The sequence below is a fragment of the Peromyscus maniculatus genome, chromosome 20 (genome assembly GCF_049852395.1).
Source record: "Peromyscus maniculatus bairdii isolate BWxNUB_F1_BW_parent chromosome 20, HU_Pman_BW_mat_3.1, whole genome shotgun sequence".
In the NCBI taxonomy this organism is placed as follows: Eukaryota; Metazoa; Chordata; class Mammalia; order Rodentia; family Cricetidae; genus Peromyscus; species Peromyscus maniculatus.
In genome coordinates, this window is record NC_134871.1 from 26856079 (window position 1) to 26871566 (window position 15488).

At 42.9% G+C, this 15488-nt stretch overlaps 2 protein-coding genes across 6 annotated transcripts in view; one reads left to right on the forward strand and one right to left on the reverse strand.

Annotated features, from left to right (window-relative positions):
• Positions 1 to 477: 477 nt before the first annotated feature.
• Positions 478 to 12353, forward strand: Cox6c (cytochrome c oxidase subunit 6C). The gene is made up of 4 exons (XM_006977606.4): positions 478 to 618; positions 1396 to 1522; positions 5537 to 5665; positions 12237 to 12353. The coding sequence occupies exons 2-3, from the start codon at positions 1409 to 1411 to the stop codon at positions 5648 to 5650; spliced, it is 228 nt and encodes a 75-aa protein (XP_006977668.1). The 5' UTR covers positions 478 to 618; positions 1396 to 1408; the 3' UTR covers positions 5651 to 5665; positions 12237 to 12353.
• Positions 12354 to 13642: 1289 nt separating this feature from the next.
• Vps13b (vacuolar protein sorting 13 homolog B) overlaps positions 13643 to 15488 on the reverse strand; it is a 568282-nt gene continuing 566436 nt past the window's right edge. For all 5 annotated transcript variants that reach the window (XM_076555926.1, XM_042264499.2, XM_042264498.2 and 2 more), the window contains one exon: positions 13643 to 15137. In XM_076555926.1, the coding sequence (XP_076412041.1) occupies positions 14889 to 15137 (249 nt within the window). In that variant the 3' untranslated portion in view covers positions 13643 to 14888. The remainder of the gene's footprint in view (positions 15138 to 15488) is intronic.

Here is a 15488-nt window from a genome sequence, read left to right on the forward strand (position 1 = left end):
TCCTCCTTGCTAAAAGGAATCATTTTGCTAATCTCTATGAAAATGGACACGTAGCTCTCTGTTAACATATGACAGTGGTGCCCCAGCCTGGCTCATAGGCTGCCTTCCTCCCAAGTACCCATTCAGTTATAACCCTGAGAACATTCCCCACCCCCACCCCATGTCGCTTCTCTCCGCTTTCCCGGAAGACAGCCTTTGCAGTTTGGAATAAACTTTTCCCTTTTTACCCACGGAGAGGCTATTTTGGTTTCTTTGCTGCGCCCATTTTTATATTTCATTCAACAAGATGATGTAATGCATTTATATAGTACATTGATTTTTCCTCCCCATATGTGAAATATCAATGAATTCTTTAATAAATTCACAACACGGGGCACGATTTAATATTTCCAATTTACTGAAGAAACCTACTTAGGTAGTCAAGACTCATTTTCAAGGCGGCACCTAGAAAAGAAAGCAGTGTTGACTTACGTTTGGGCTATGACCCGTCGGGCACGCGTTTGCACACTTTTGCACTCCAGCGGCTACCGTAGCCGGGCCCTGCGTGGACGCGCGCGCCTGCGTGTTGCCGGCAGGCTCTCCGTTTCCGCGAGGACCGGGAAGGACGTTGGTGCAGAGGTGAGCGGGGGCGTTAGGGACCCTGGGCTTGGGCGGCTGCGGGTTCCGGCTTCTCTTGGGCCGAGAACTAGGATGTGCCCCGCGCCCAGCCTAGTGGGGCCGCGGCCTCCCGTCCTCGCGGCGCGCTCGTCCCCGCCGCGACCCCAGGCTGCGGGCCTGGCGGCCCGGGGGCCTCTGGCGACCCCGCCGCCCGCCGCTCTGCGCCGTCGGGGCCTTGGAGGGGCTCTGCGGAGCCCCGCGGCTTCCCTGGTGGCCGCCGGGCCCGTTTTCCGTGGTATTTTGCCGAGGCCAGGGTGACCTTGACTGGGTCGTTTGACCTGTGGGGCCTGGTGCTGCACCTGGGTAAGGGGTGCAGCCTCCGCCGGCGCCGGAGACCCGGGGGGGCCCGTCCCGTCCCGACCCGTCCCGTCCCGTCCCGACCCGCCGGCAGCCGGGGAGTTGGGGCCTCGAGGCTCCGGGCTCACGGTCGCAGGAACGGGAGCTGTCGCCGCAGACTCAGTTCTGCAACGCAACCGCCAGATCCGCGCCGCCTTTCTGGGGCGGGGTCGCCGCTCTCGGAGGTCTTTGCTCCTCGGGTGCTGGTTGTGCAGTTCCCGAGGCCTTTGTAGCGGGTGGTGGAGCGCGTAGGAGAGCAGTGGGCCAGAGATGAAGCCGCCCAAGTCACTGCAGCCCTGCGGGAGGAGTCCGGCCTCGGCCGTAGTTACAGAAAGTGCGTCGTGCATGGAGAGTCCACTCAGTCACTTACCCTGTTTTCTCTCTGTTGTTTTACCCGTAAAGGACATCCGCCACCATGAGTTCGGGTACGTTGCCGAAACCTCAGATGCGTGGTCTCCTGGCCAAGCGCCTGCGGGTTCACATTGTTGGCGCGTTCGTTATGGCCCTGGGAGTTGCCGCCGCCTATAAGGTATGTGTTTGCTGTTGGTGCTTTAGGTCACAGCTTTTTATTGAAAACATTTTTGTATTTATGAAGAGCTTTTTAAAAAAAGAAACTGCATTTTGAATGTATTCCTTCCTCCTACCTCCCTTGGACTTCAGTGTGACAGGAACACTCACCCCCGTGTAGTTTGCCCTCATCTTCAGATGAAGCTGTGTTAGTTGGCTAGGGCTGCCGTATCGATGAACTAGACTGAGTGTTTTAAACGTTTGTTTTCCCACAGGCTTTTTTGTTTTGAGATATATGACTGTGGCTGTGATATGTGACCAGGCTGGCCTTCAGCTCATGTGATCTGCCTGCCTCTGTCTTCTCAACACCGGGATTAAAAAGCTTGTGCCACCACGCTCTTCAGTTCTTAAAGAGCAAGGGCAATGCCTTCCAGGTCCTCTCTCCTTTGCTGTCTTCTTCACACGTCTTCTGTAACTGCTGGATTTCCTCCTATAAAGACTAGGTTAGGCTGGGCCGTGGTGGCACACGCCTTTAATCCCAGCACTCGGGAAGTTCGAGGCCAGCCTGGGCTACCAAGTGAGTTCCAGGAAAGGCGCAAAGCTACACAGAGAAACCCTGTCTCGAAAAACCAAAAAAAAAAAAAAAAAAAGACTAGGTTAGGACCCATGCCATTTTGAATGTCTTTTAAGACCTTATTTCCAAAGGTCTTACAAGGTAGAATTTTATCCACTTGGAGAGAATAAACTCCCACCTTCAACAGAGGGTAGATGTGCAGGATATAGAGAAAACAGTTCCTCATTTAGGCAGTTTTGAAGAATTGACCAGAGTAGCATTTTAATGCTGGCCTTCTGCAGATCTGAGGGGTAGTGAGTCAGGGTCTCACTCTGTAGCCTTGGATGGCCTAGAACTTGCTCATGGACCACTCAGAGAGACCTGAGGGTCAGCAGGATTCAGGAGTGTCTAGAGTGAATTCTTTGGGAACATTTGTCCACCTGCCTCTCCCTCCCAAGTGCCACCAGGCCTGGCCCTGCTATAGACTTTAATGTTCCTGTCACTTACCTTCCCTGTTTAGTCAGAGTACCTTGTTATTTAAGATCCTCTCTCAAGCCGGGCGGTGGTGGCGCACGCCTTTAATCCCAGCACTCGGGAGGCAGAGCCAGGTGGATCTCTGTGAGTTCGAGGCCAGCCTGGACTACCAAGTGAGTCCCACGAAAGGCGCAAAGCTACACAGAGAAACCCTGTCTCGAAAAACCAGAAAAAAAAACAAAAAAAAAAAAAAACAAAAAAAACAAAAAAACAAGATCCTCTCTCAAAATGTTTATTATTATGCATGTTGTCATGTTTTTGTAATAAAACCATGAGAAAATTGAAGACTGTTTTTGAGACAAGGTTTCTCTGTGTAGCTCTGGCTATCGGAACTCAATCTGTAGACCAGGCTGGCCTCCACTCAGGTTTGCTCCTTTAGCCACCACTGCCTGGCTAAAATCAGGACCTTAGAAACTTTTGATAAATCTTTACCAGACTGAGCTTTTTAAGGTCAGGTGCCTTTTTTTTTTTTTTCCTCTTTTTAAATGGGGCACTCCATTGTCAAGTGTGGGACACACAGTGGGTCTTTAGAAGTGTGTGTTGAATGAGGGCACAGTGTAATGTAGGTGGGTTTGGAAGATACAAAGAACAGTAGGATTCATTCTGTCTAGTTGAGGAGGTTACCGCCGTGTAGAGCACAGAAGACAGTGTTTAGGGAGCAGGGATGGGGTCCCTGTGGGATTTGAGAGCTGACAGGGAAACCCTTGTTGGTGTTAAGTGTGCCCATGCCTTGCTAGCATTTGAAAGAGAGAGAAAAACCTCAGTCCTTGCTTGGTATTTCAGATCCTTGCTACCTACTATGTAGTGGGCCGTTTGTGGACGACTGGATGGATGGATGACTAAATATGTGTACTCACTAGTTTAGATGAGGTTATAAAGCCATGCTGTTTTCAAATTATGTTAATGAAAAATACTTCTTGTTCTAACCAATAACTCATGGTTGACTTGCCCGTTGTATTATGGCACTCAGAGAAACAAAGCCGGCATGATATATGTGCGTGTGCATTTATACATCCCCGTGTGGGTACTGAGCATTTATACATCCCCGTGTGGGCACTGAGCATTTATACATCCCCGTGTGGGCACTGAGCATTTATACATCCCCGTGTGGGCACTGAGCATTTATACATCCCCGTGTGGGCACTGAGCATTTATACATCCCCCGTGTGGGTACTGAGCATTTATACATCCCCGTGTGGGCACTGAGCATTTATACATCCCCGTGTGGGTACTGAGCATTTATACATCCCCGTGTGGGTACTGAGCATTTATACATCCCCGTGTGGGTACTGAGCATTTATACATCCCCGTGTGGGTACTGAAAGACGCCAAGGTTTTCTGCACGATTGGCCCATGAGTTTACTGGGCTGAAAAGTCCCACCATGTGCCATCCACAATTTGTAGAGTTGTCTTAGTTTGTTTTCTCTTGCTATGATTGATGAACACTATGGTCAGAAGCAACTCAGGAGGAAAGGGTTTATTTAGCTTATAGTAGCAATCTGTAGTGAAACCAAGGAGGAATGCTGCTTACTGGCTTGCTTCTTTTGACTTGTTCAGCTACCTTATATAACCCAAGACCACCTGCCAGGGGATAGCACTGCTCATAGTGGGCTGGGCTACATCAGTTAGCAATTAAGAAATGCCCTATGTATATGCCCATAGGTTCCCTCTTCCCAGATGTGTCAGGTTAACTGATGACCAAGAAACCTGTGTTATAATTTATTCCATATCAGGAGATCTGAGCACCAAGGGAACTGATGGTCCACTACCCAATACAAAAGCCCGTGGGAAATGGGGTATTCTGGTATAAGTCCCAGAGTTGGAAGTTTAGGAAAAGATGGATGTCTCTAGCTCAAGAAGAGTGAGCATTTGTCTTTTGTGAACGTTGTGTTGTGTTTGGGCCCTCTGCATTGGATGACCTCTGTTTACATTGTGGAGAGTAAATGACTGTTAGTCCAGTTTCTCCCAACAGCAGCCTCACAGAACGCCAGCTGTCTGGACATCCTTTAGACTTGTCCTGTAGACATCAACTTAACCACTAATAGAGTGAAGGCCTCAGCAGGCTGCAGAGAGCACGGAGGATTCTTCCTCCTGTTCTCCTGCTAGAAGAAGTTGGGGGTTCTAATAGGTGGAGGAACAGTAACATTGACTGTATGACTTCATTCTAGGCAGAATGACTCTGTGCGTTTCTTGTAGCACCTCACTGATGTGGATTGGTACTTGAAGTTGTACTGTTAATGTGCAGGATGAGATTGAATTTGGCAGAATACACTAAGCAGTGCTGTTGGAGACTAAATCTTTGCCATGCCCCAGACATGCATTTGGATCACCAAATGCCAGCCATGGCTCTTGCTCAGCCTCTGATCAGTTGCTTGAACTCCACCTGGTCTCTGAAATGCCATTCCTTCCTTCTGTGCTGGTCATCTATGCAAGACAAAACCTAAAATGAGCACACCTCTTCCTGATCCTTTTCTTCTTTGATGCTGAAGTGTTAGTGGTTTTATTAAAGGCCTTCTTTTGAAGTAATCAGCTGTCACTTTGGTTCCATTCTCCTTTGTTAAAGTGTAACGTGGCACTTTGTTTTGTCTCTCTTGTGTCACATTCTGCTTATGTTGAGCCAGGAGGATATGTTACCATGTTTCAACTGGCAATATTTAGGGTTTGCTGGAGGGAAGGCTATTCATTTAGTTTGTACTGTCTTTTAACTGTGCACTTATTCTACCAAACACGCATACAAATATGGACACACAACCTTACCCAGGAGTAGGGCGATTTGTCCCTAGTAAGCATCTGCTGTGTAGTTACCATGAGACTTTCTTCCTGTCATTGTGTTACCTCTCCCTTGTCTTAGGAAACAGGGGTCAGTAAAGAAGGAACACAAATATGTTGTTGATTTATTTTGTTCTAATCTGAAAAATAAGTATGGTAATGGGCGATGTTCTTTTTCAGTTTGGCGTGGCTGAACCCAGAAAGAAGGCATATGCAGATTTCTACAGGCATTATGACTCCATGAAGGACTTTGAAGAGATGAGGCGGGCTGGTATCTTCCAGAGTGCGAAGTGACTTCAGAATGTACAGGTGATCAGTTACTTGAAGTTATGTCAAAAATGTTCTTAGCTAGCAAAGTATGAATAATCTTACCATTTTTAATTGTCAGTTCAGTGGTAACAAGTTCTTATAAAACTGCTACTATGCCTTTCTCCAGACCTGGATAGTTTTCCTCGTTAGGGATTTGACCACATTATGAGTTGTTCTTCCTCTTATGCGTGTGGAAGTCATAGAGCAGCTCCTTCCACCTGGCATATGAATGCCAGAGATCCAACTTAGCTTGCCAGACTTAGGCATTGAGTGCCTTAACCCTCTGAGCCATCTTGCTTGGCCCTATTTGTCATTTTGTGATTGACTCATTTCAGTTAGCGTAGTGTTTTATCATGTTGTTGGGAACTTCTTCCTTTTTAAGGCTGAAAATACTGTACTTTGTGTTGTTACTGGGAATTGAACCTGGAGCATTGTGCATACCTGGCAAGCATTATATCACTGACTTTGACTACATCTTATCCTTTATATATACATACATACATACACACACACACACATAATACATACAATAATATACGATGTATCATGTTATTATGTTATAACTATATATATAGTTTAATTTTGAGACATGGCCTTATCAAGTTGCAGAACCTGGCTGTGAACTATTTCCTGAATGACTAGGATTCTAAGTGTGTGCCACCGTGCCTGTCCTGTTGTTTGTATGTACTGATTCAGTCCATCTGTTTGTCAGTAGATGGTGGGGTTGTCTTTGCCTGTCAATCGCTGGGATTGGTAGATCATAGGATAGTGTGTTTGTAGTCACTACTGTTTTCCTTAGTAGTTGCAGCATTTGCACTTCTACAGGGCTCAGGATCTCTTCCTACACGTGCTTCCTAGCACTTAACTACTTTGTTTTGATAATGGCTATCTTGAATATCTTATATAGGGTTGGCATACTTATATAGGGTTGGTTTTGATTAGAGCTTCCCTAATGATTTGTAGTTAGGGGGGGTTGCATGTATTGGCCATTTGTATATACTCTGGGTATATTGGGGTTTTTCCCCCTGCACTGTGTTGGCGTGTGTGTGGGGATATGGAGGGCCCAGGTTAATGTGGCGAGTATTCCTGTATTATTTTACACCTTACTGAGGCAGGACTGCATTGGCCCCAGAGCCCTGATGAGGCTAGTTGCGGGTGAGCCGCTGTGTCTGTTTGGCATTTGTGGAGATTCTGGGACTCTCAACTCTGGATTTGATTTGGTGTCTTTGTGCTTTAGTCACTGGCCAGCCTTGCGCCCTGGGGATTCTTTCTTCATTCCGTTCTGCTGGTTACTTTTAAATCTTCATTTAGATGAGGGGTTCTCTGTTTTTGTTTTTTAGAGAGAGAGAGGATTTCACTGTTTTATCAGTTTTGGTTGTCCTCGATCTTGCTCTGTAGACCAGGCTGGCCTTGAACTCACAGAGATCCGCCTGTCATTGCCTCCTGAGTGCTGGGATTAAAGGCGTGCGCCACCACTGCCTGCCTTCTCTCTCTCTCTCTCTCTCTCTCTCTCTCTCTCTCTCTCTCTCTCTCTCTCTCTCTCTCTGGTGGGGAATTTTTTATTTTTGTTGAATGGGCTTTGGTGTCATATCCCAGAATCATTGCCAAATCCAGCATCTTAAGTGCTTTCTTCAAAAGTCTTACACTTTGTGTATTTAATGCTTTTTAGGTCTTTGATCCTTTCTCTTTTGGTGGTGCTGGGTGATTGTGTATGTGAAGTGTGTGCTATAATTTAGCTATACCTCTGAGTCAGTAGCTCTCAACCTGTGTGTCAAGACCTCTTTGGAAGTTGCATATCAGATATTCAGCATAGCGAGTAACATTGCCATTCATAATGGTAGCAACATTACAGTTATGAAGTAGCAGTGAAATAATTTTATGGTTGGAGTTAGTAAAGGGTCACAGCATTATGAAGGTGGAGAACCACTGCTCTACGTCTTCTCTGATCCATTTTAAGATAATTTTTATTTATGATGTAATGGAAAGATCCAGCTTTATTCTTTAGTATATAGATAACTCATTGTCCCAGAAGCATTTTTAAAACACATCCTTTCCCCTCCGAGTTCTCCTCTGTTGCTTCTTGCTGTAGTTTCTTGACAGTCTCACTAAACAAGAAGCTGTTTCAACTGGACTGTCGGGTCAGTGAGCTCCTGAGCTCCACCTCTTGGGTTCTTCTCCAAGGCTGGGGGACTTTTTTTGTGGGTGCTGAGGATTTGAACTCAAATCCTTATGCTTGTATAGCAAGCATTCACATACTGAGCTGTGACCTCAGCCTGGTTTATGTTTACCATGTTGGTCCACATTGGTTTCATTGCTCTGATTATATAGTAGGTTTGGAATTAGGCTATGTGAGTCTTCCATCCCACCCCCTCAGTTGTTGGAGCTGTTTGAGATCTCAATTTTAGAATGGGTTTTCTTCTTCTATCAACAATGACGGTGGGATTTTGATAAGGATTGTGTTCAGTCTGCAGAGTGCTCTGGGGTGTGTGGTCATCTTAACAGTGTTCGTCTCTCAGTGGTGCTTTGTCCCTGGGCTCTAAGTCCATTAGAGATAGAACTGTTTCCACTTTCTTCTATTATTAAGTATTTTGATTTTATGCCCTGCAGCTTTGTTTTGTTTCTGTGTGTATTACTAGAATTTTCTACATATAAAATATTACTTACAAAGAGATTTTACTTCCTTTTTGGGTGTATTTTCTTTTTCTTGCCTGATTTTTCTGACTAGGACTTTCAATACTATGTTGAATGGAAGTGGCAAGAATGGGCATCTTTATTTCCGGAGGAGTCTACAGGAAAAGCTCTCAGTTTTTCACTGAGCTGCACGAGCTGCATGCTAGCCGTGGACTCATCTGTAGTGGACTATGTTGAGATACAGTAAACTAGAGTACCGGTGTGTGTCTTTACAGTTTAGAACACTTACATGCTTTTAATCCCAGCACTCAGGAGGCAGAGGCAGCAAATCTCTTGAGTTTGAGACCAGCCTGGTCTACAGAGTGAATTCTAGGACAGCCAGGGCTGCACAGAGATTTACCTATCTCATCACTCCCACCAAATTAAAAAAAAAAAAGTATATATCTCTACATAAATCTAAGTCTGTAGTTATATAATGTATACGGATGCTTTGTCCGCATGTATGACTGTGGACCACTTGCATGCCTGGTGCCTGAAGAGGTCAAAGAGGTTGTTAGGTCCTCTGGAACTGGAGTTACAGATGGTTGTGAGCAGGCATATGGATGGTGGGAAATTGAACCCTGGTCCTCTGGAGGAACAGCCAGTGCTCTTAACTGCTGAGCCGACTCTCCAGTCCCAATTTGTTTTTTGTTTGTTTTGTTTATTAAATCATGAAAAAGTTGTTTGATCAGATTTTTTTTTCTATGTCTATTGAGACATAGATGGTTGTGGAATTTTTAAAAATTCTGTATGATGTATCACATCTATTTTTTGTTTTTTATTGTGGTTTTACTTTGTTTTTTAAGACAAGATTTCTCTTTAACAGCTCTGGCTGTCCTGGAGCTAGCTCTGTAGACCAGGCTGGCTTTGAACTCATAGAGATCCACTTGCCTCTGCCTCCTGAGTATTGGTGTGCTGGGATTAAAGGTGTGTGCCACACTGCTCGGCTACATCTATTAATTTTTATATATTAATTCACCCTTGCATTCTAGAAATTAAGTCTCTTGTGCTTTGTATATAATCAGTCCTGTCACTGGGTGGTTGATTTGTGTTGTTAGTCTTGAGTTTTACATTGCTTTGTGATTGGACTGGAGTTCTTATGTCTGCCTAGTTTAGGTATCAGGACAGTGCTGGACTTAGACTCAGTGTGGAAGTTTTATTCAAATAACCACATCTATTTGGGAAGAATTTGAGGATTGGTGTTAATTCTTTAACTTTTGGTAAAATTTATCTGGTTGGTCCTCAACTTTCATTTGTGAAGTTTTTGATTTCTGATTTGATCTTACTAATTTAATAACTTCAGTCTGCCATGTAGACTTAGTGTCAATTGCTTCTTAAGTTCATGCTGGCAAGTCTTACAAGTTCCTTTTTGTTCTTCATTGAGCTTTCTCTTTTCTCTTGCCATTCATTTTAACTAAAGATTTTTGAGTATACTTGACATTTATAAAGAATCAAGATTTTCTTTATTGCTTATTATTTTGATCTAATCATTTCCTTTCTTTTGGTAGCTTTACTAGCTCTTCTTTAAATTCCCTGAGCTGTATGTTATTAGGTTGTGCATTTGAGTTAACTTCTCCTTGTGACTTCCTCATTGATCCATTGCTTCAGTGAACTTTGGATTTCCTATTTTAATTAAGCCAGTGTGGTCAGAAGATACTTATCAAGGCTCCCAAGATTTGTCAAGGCTTGTTTTGCCCTATCATGGTGTCTTAGGGTTTTATCACTGTGAAGAGACACCGTGAGCATCTCAACTCTTAAAAAGAAAACATTTAATTGAGGGTGGTGGCTGCCAGTTTCAGAGGTTTAGTCTATTATCATCATGCTGGGACATGGTGGTACATGGTAGACAATGTGCTGGAGAAGGAGCTGAGAGCTCTAGATCTTGATCCATAGGCAGCAGGAAAAGACTGCTACACTAGGCTTGGCTTGAACATCTGAGACCTCCAAGCCTGCCCTCAGTGATACACTTCCTCCAACAAAGTCACACCTCCTACATGGGCCATTTTTATTCAAACCACCACCCATAGAATGTCTTAGAGAATTCCATGTTCTGTTACTGAGCAGATGCAGACATATGAATTCCAATTATCTCTGTTTTAAGCCTTCTATTTCCTCATCTTCTGTCTAGTGTTTAGAGTAAGTCCTCTACTACTTCATTGAGCAGTTTTTATTTCTCTTTTGTTGACGCCATCTGTTTGGATCTCTGATGTGTGGTGCAGGTACTTTTGTTTTCCTGGTAGCTGGCCCTGTTACCATCATGTCTTTGTTTCTTGCAGTTTTTTTGGGTTTTTTTGCCCTTCAAGCTGGTGTTGTCTGGTATCAGACAAAAATTAGTTACTTTTGTCACTTAGTTACTACTTACTTGTAGAATAGCTTTCCTTTCACTTTCTAGGACCTTAAGTGTAATTTGATTGGGGAATTTAATTTATATACATGTAAGTCAGTTATTAGTATGGAAAGACATTATTACATTCTTTCCTTCTTGGTATGTTTTATGGCCTTTTTTTGCCCCTTCTATTTTTGTTGGTATTTAGGTGGTCTTTTGTGTGTATGCATACATATACCTATGAAAGACAAGTTTCAGTTGGTTTATTTCCTTTTATATAAATTAGTATTTTTGTGTTTATGAGACAGAACAGCTATAACAATAAACTTAACAAATGTAAATCACAGCACAAAAACACCACCTTATAATGCCTCCCCTGTTACTGGTGCCTTAAGTTACACATTTGTATATATTGTGTATTCATTAACAGATTTAGAGTTGTTTTCAGTGCCCATGTTTTTTAAATATTATAAAAAGATCTAAAGTAAGAGTTAACCAGAATTACAGTATCATAGACTTGCAACCAGAGCACTTTATGTCTTTGTGTAGCTTGAAGTTACTGTCTAGGGTCCTATTCATTTCAACTTAAACAAAGACTCTGCCCTTCAGTTTGGTTCTGTTCTCTAAAATGAGTTTGATGTGATGTAGATAATATATACTGTTCTTTGCTGAGCATTTTAACTCCACTAAATATGTACCTTTTCCAAGATCTGGGGTGAGGAAAAGGTCTATTACACCTTTGTATTACAGATGTTTTAAGGTAATTAGATTTTGCCTAATAGAAGGTTTAATTCTGCAATGTTCTATTTCTGGTTATTATCCAAAATGCAGGTAGGTGCTCTCTTAATCAGTGTTTTGTTGCTGTGAAGAGACACCATGACCATAGCAACTTACAAAGAAAAGCATTTAATTGGGACTTGCTTACAGTGTTTGGCACACAGCAGATAGGGTGCTGGAGAAGCAGCTGAAAGTTCTACATCTGGATTGGCAGGCACCAGGAAGAGAGCGAGCCACCGGGGCTTGGCTTGGGCTTCTGAAACTCCACAAAGCCCACCCTTAGTGACAGTTCTTTCAACAAGGCCACACCTTTTAATCCCTCTCAAGTAGGGCCTCTCCCTGATGAATGAGCCTATGGGGGCCATTCTTATTCAGACCACCACAGCTGCATGCATTAAATATCCAGAGTATTACTGCTGATTTATCATTATAGTGAAACAGAAACAAAACCAACAACTTCATTTTTCCATGAAATTAGTAGGAAATTAGTAAGAATACTCTCTATCATACCATGGACTGTTAATGTCCTTTAGCACTGATATCAAGAGACATAAAAATGAAAGTTAAACAATTTAAAGAAGAGCATGCAGATGTCAGAGGAACAAGAATGCTGCTAAAATAAAAGCAAGAAATAAGAGTAAGTTATGGTCTGCCCAGAATGGAAGCTAGGCAGGTGGTCAGGGAGCCTGACACTAGGCAGCCAGAAATGGGTGAGGATCAGTAAGGAGTAGGTATAGACCTCATTGGTATTAATAAAGATTGTTCACATTAACATAGCCATTGTGTTTCTCTCCATAGAATATTCGGATTGCACTCGAGAGAAGTTCATTGCTGACCTGTGTTCCTGAACTATGAAACATGAATATGTGGGCTAAGGAGTGGGTTACCTCAATAAACAATTAACAATTATATGGACACTAAGTCTTTGCTTGGTTATTATTATGGATAATTCAGGGGCTTAAAAATCTGACATCTATTATTCATATAACTCTGGATGAATATTATAAAGATAACTTGTCAATTCATTATTTCCTTTCTTTCTTTTTTTTTTTTTTTTTTTTTTAATTTTATGTGCATTGGTGTTTTTGCCAGGGGTGTCGGGTCCCCTGGAACTGGCATTAGACAGTTGTGAGCTGCCATGTGGGTGCTGGGAATTAAACCTGGGTCCTCTGGAAGAGTAGTCAGTGCTCTTAACCACTGAGCCATCTTTCCAGCCCCCAATTCGTTATTTCAACACATGTATAATTGCTCTTATATTTTGTCATTTCATTGAGATAGGTCCTTCTTGCAGTTACTTAGTCCTGCCTTTGGTCCCTTGGAGTACCTGAGTGGTTAATCTTCCAGCTTTGGGTGTTCCAGTCCTATCAATAAAATCTCTCTTTGCAGGAGGCAGAGGGAGATGGGTGTCTGTGAATCTCTAGTTAGAGGCCAGCATAGCGAGTTCCAGATCAGCTAGGGATAGATGTTTAGATGCCATTCTTAAAGAGAATCTGTCCTTGAGTTTCCTTGGAACTGTTTGGTAGTGCTGCTGTCATCAGAAAGAACAGGGGAAATATGACGACATGCTGTTAAAATAATTGCTTTTTTTTTTTTTTTTTTTTTGGTTTTTCGAGACAGGGTTTCTCTGTTGTTTGGGTGCCTGTCTTGGATCTCACCCTGTAGTCCAGGCTGGCCTCGAACTCACAGAAATCCGCCTGGCTCTGCCTCCCGAGTGCTGGGATTAAAGGCGTGCGCCACCACCGCCCAGCAAATACTTGCTTTTATTAATGAACCACAGTATATATGAGAAATGAAAATACATATAGTATCTAGAAAAACACTTAACTAGTACCGAGTAATGTCTTATGGTCATTTAAAAAAAGTCTAATAAATGATGAAACTTTTTTCTTTATGGAGATAAAACTTTTTTCATTAGTATCTTCAGAATTTTTCTATCCTTTAGATTTTGTTGTGACCAAAGTTATATTTATTTGATGCAAGTCTAGTTTTTTTATTGTTTTGGTGGTACAGGCATTGAACCCAGCTCCCTGCCCCCCGTAAGAGCTCTATGACTGCGCTGTATCTAGTGTGTACAGTGAAAAAGCACGTTTGATCAGTAGTAGTCCTTATTCTGTTGAACTTGTGTAGGACTCAGTGAATGAGCTATACTAAAATAGGGTATCAGCGAAAACCTGCCAACTCAAAACTCAAAACAGACATTCATCCATGGTCAGCAATACTTTATTTATATAATTCCTGGCAATATGTAAAATTACCATAAGCCATACAAGAATCAGTACATATTTACATTCTTAAAAATAATTCTTGAGGGTGACAAAAATGCTGCTTTCCTAAATGAGTCACGGACTAAGTGCATGGATGGTTTTCATATTTGGCTTGAATTGTCCACCAATGACTTGTTTTTCAGTAATAGGGATGTGTGCCCAGCAGATCTGAGAGTTGAAGGTCAGTGGCCTTTGAGATTGCACTGTCTTACATACAGTTGAAGGGAACAAATTGCAGGCCTACAAATGACTGCCATCAGTGGGTAGACTGTGACAGTCACTGAGAACTTTAAGATCACTGCTGACTCCAGGTCTTGCATCAAATCCTTTCTTTAGGTGTTAAATAATACTTAGCAGACACTAGGAATTATCTCCAAGCCTTACCAAGTCAGTTCACAGAGAACTGGCCCAGACTGGTGGCATTGCAGGAGACAGGCTTTCTCTGTGTAGCCCTGGCTGTCTTGGAACTGGCTCTGTAGACCACGCTGGTCTGGAACTCACAGAGATCCACCTGCCTCTGCCTCCCGAGTGCTGGGATTAAAGGTGTGCACCACCACGGCTTAGCAGTGTTAGAGTTGTTCTTAACTCACACCCATATACTAAGGAGTTCTAGAACCAGACAAATTTACAAGCATTATGGTCTGTTCTTGTTGGTAGACACAAAATGTTACTTTTTAGCTTTGTAAAACATAAGCTTTCCAAAATATACCTGAGCAGTTAAAAGTCTGACAAATCAGACTGCTGACTTTGAGGGTAATATGCATTGTTTTTCCTAAAAAGAATGGTATTGTATGTAGTTAAGTGAAACATTCAACAAGCAAAACAACTGTATTACAGAGGTGGTGGAGTTTTATTTTCTGGGTCTGTATTCTATGGCCTGTCCACATTTTACTAGAAAGCAGAGCATTAATAGATTGAAATTACAGTGGAAACTTCTGGAAATGGCATAGAGTAAAAAAAAAAAAAGAATTGTCTATGTATGTTAAGAATACAACATATATAAGATTCTTCGATCATTTGTTCCTCTCCCACTTGGAGGAGTATCTTTTTTGTTTGGGGAGAAGGTAAGATGTAAATTTACAAAATTAGTATGCCTGTTACTACAGACATGTTTGGCCTTCTGTCCATGTTGAGTGTTGGAACTCTGTTGCTCAGCAAAAAATCCAACTCCTCCTCCCTGAGGGACTCAGGGGAAGCCTTTCCTTAGGGCTTTATTCTTTACCATGGTAAATTTACTAATGAACACCTGAGCAAAATGGGGGTCAGCTAAATAATGGTAGGTTCTGACAGTGGCAGGGGGCGGCTCCACAGCTACCACAGAACATGATGTTTGCATGGAAGAGCAGCTTGGAGCCAGGTGGCAAGATGTTTTTGCAATGTAGTCCACAAGCCTGTTAAACTGTTGCTCCGACAGTCTCTCCCGGGCACCATCCACCTGCCAAAACCAAAGGTTTGTTAAAGAGTCACCAACCTTTGTGATACTGTGACAACAGAACTATTCTCTTGGATGCACTTGTTCACTGTGTCTCCTAGGCCATCCTGTGAGCCATTCTGTCCACATGAGCACTTCGGAGAAAAAGCAATCCCAGTGCAAGTTGGGCACATGTAACCAGTTTCCATAAGACTATCAGGACACGCTCCCTTTGAATAAATGGCTCATTTTGCATAAAATTCTCATGTTTAAAGTTAACCATTTGATAGTACTCATTAACTTAACACATCCGTCATTGCTTTTTACCAAGCAGCCCTGGAACAAAGGATAAAAATGGCTCCTCTGGTTAAATGT

What these genes read in the sequence shown, in the direction of transcription:
- Cox6c (XM_006977606.4), top strand. Translation starts at nt 1,409, where the DNA reads ATGAGTTCGGGTACGTTGCCGAAACCTCAGATGCGTGGTCTCCTGGCC. An exon ending in GAGTTGCCGCCGCCTATAAG is followed by an intron (nt 1,523 to 5,536) that starts GTATGTGTTTGC and finishes GTTCTTTTTCAG; the next exon opens with TTTGGCGTGGCTGAACCCAG.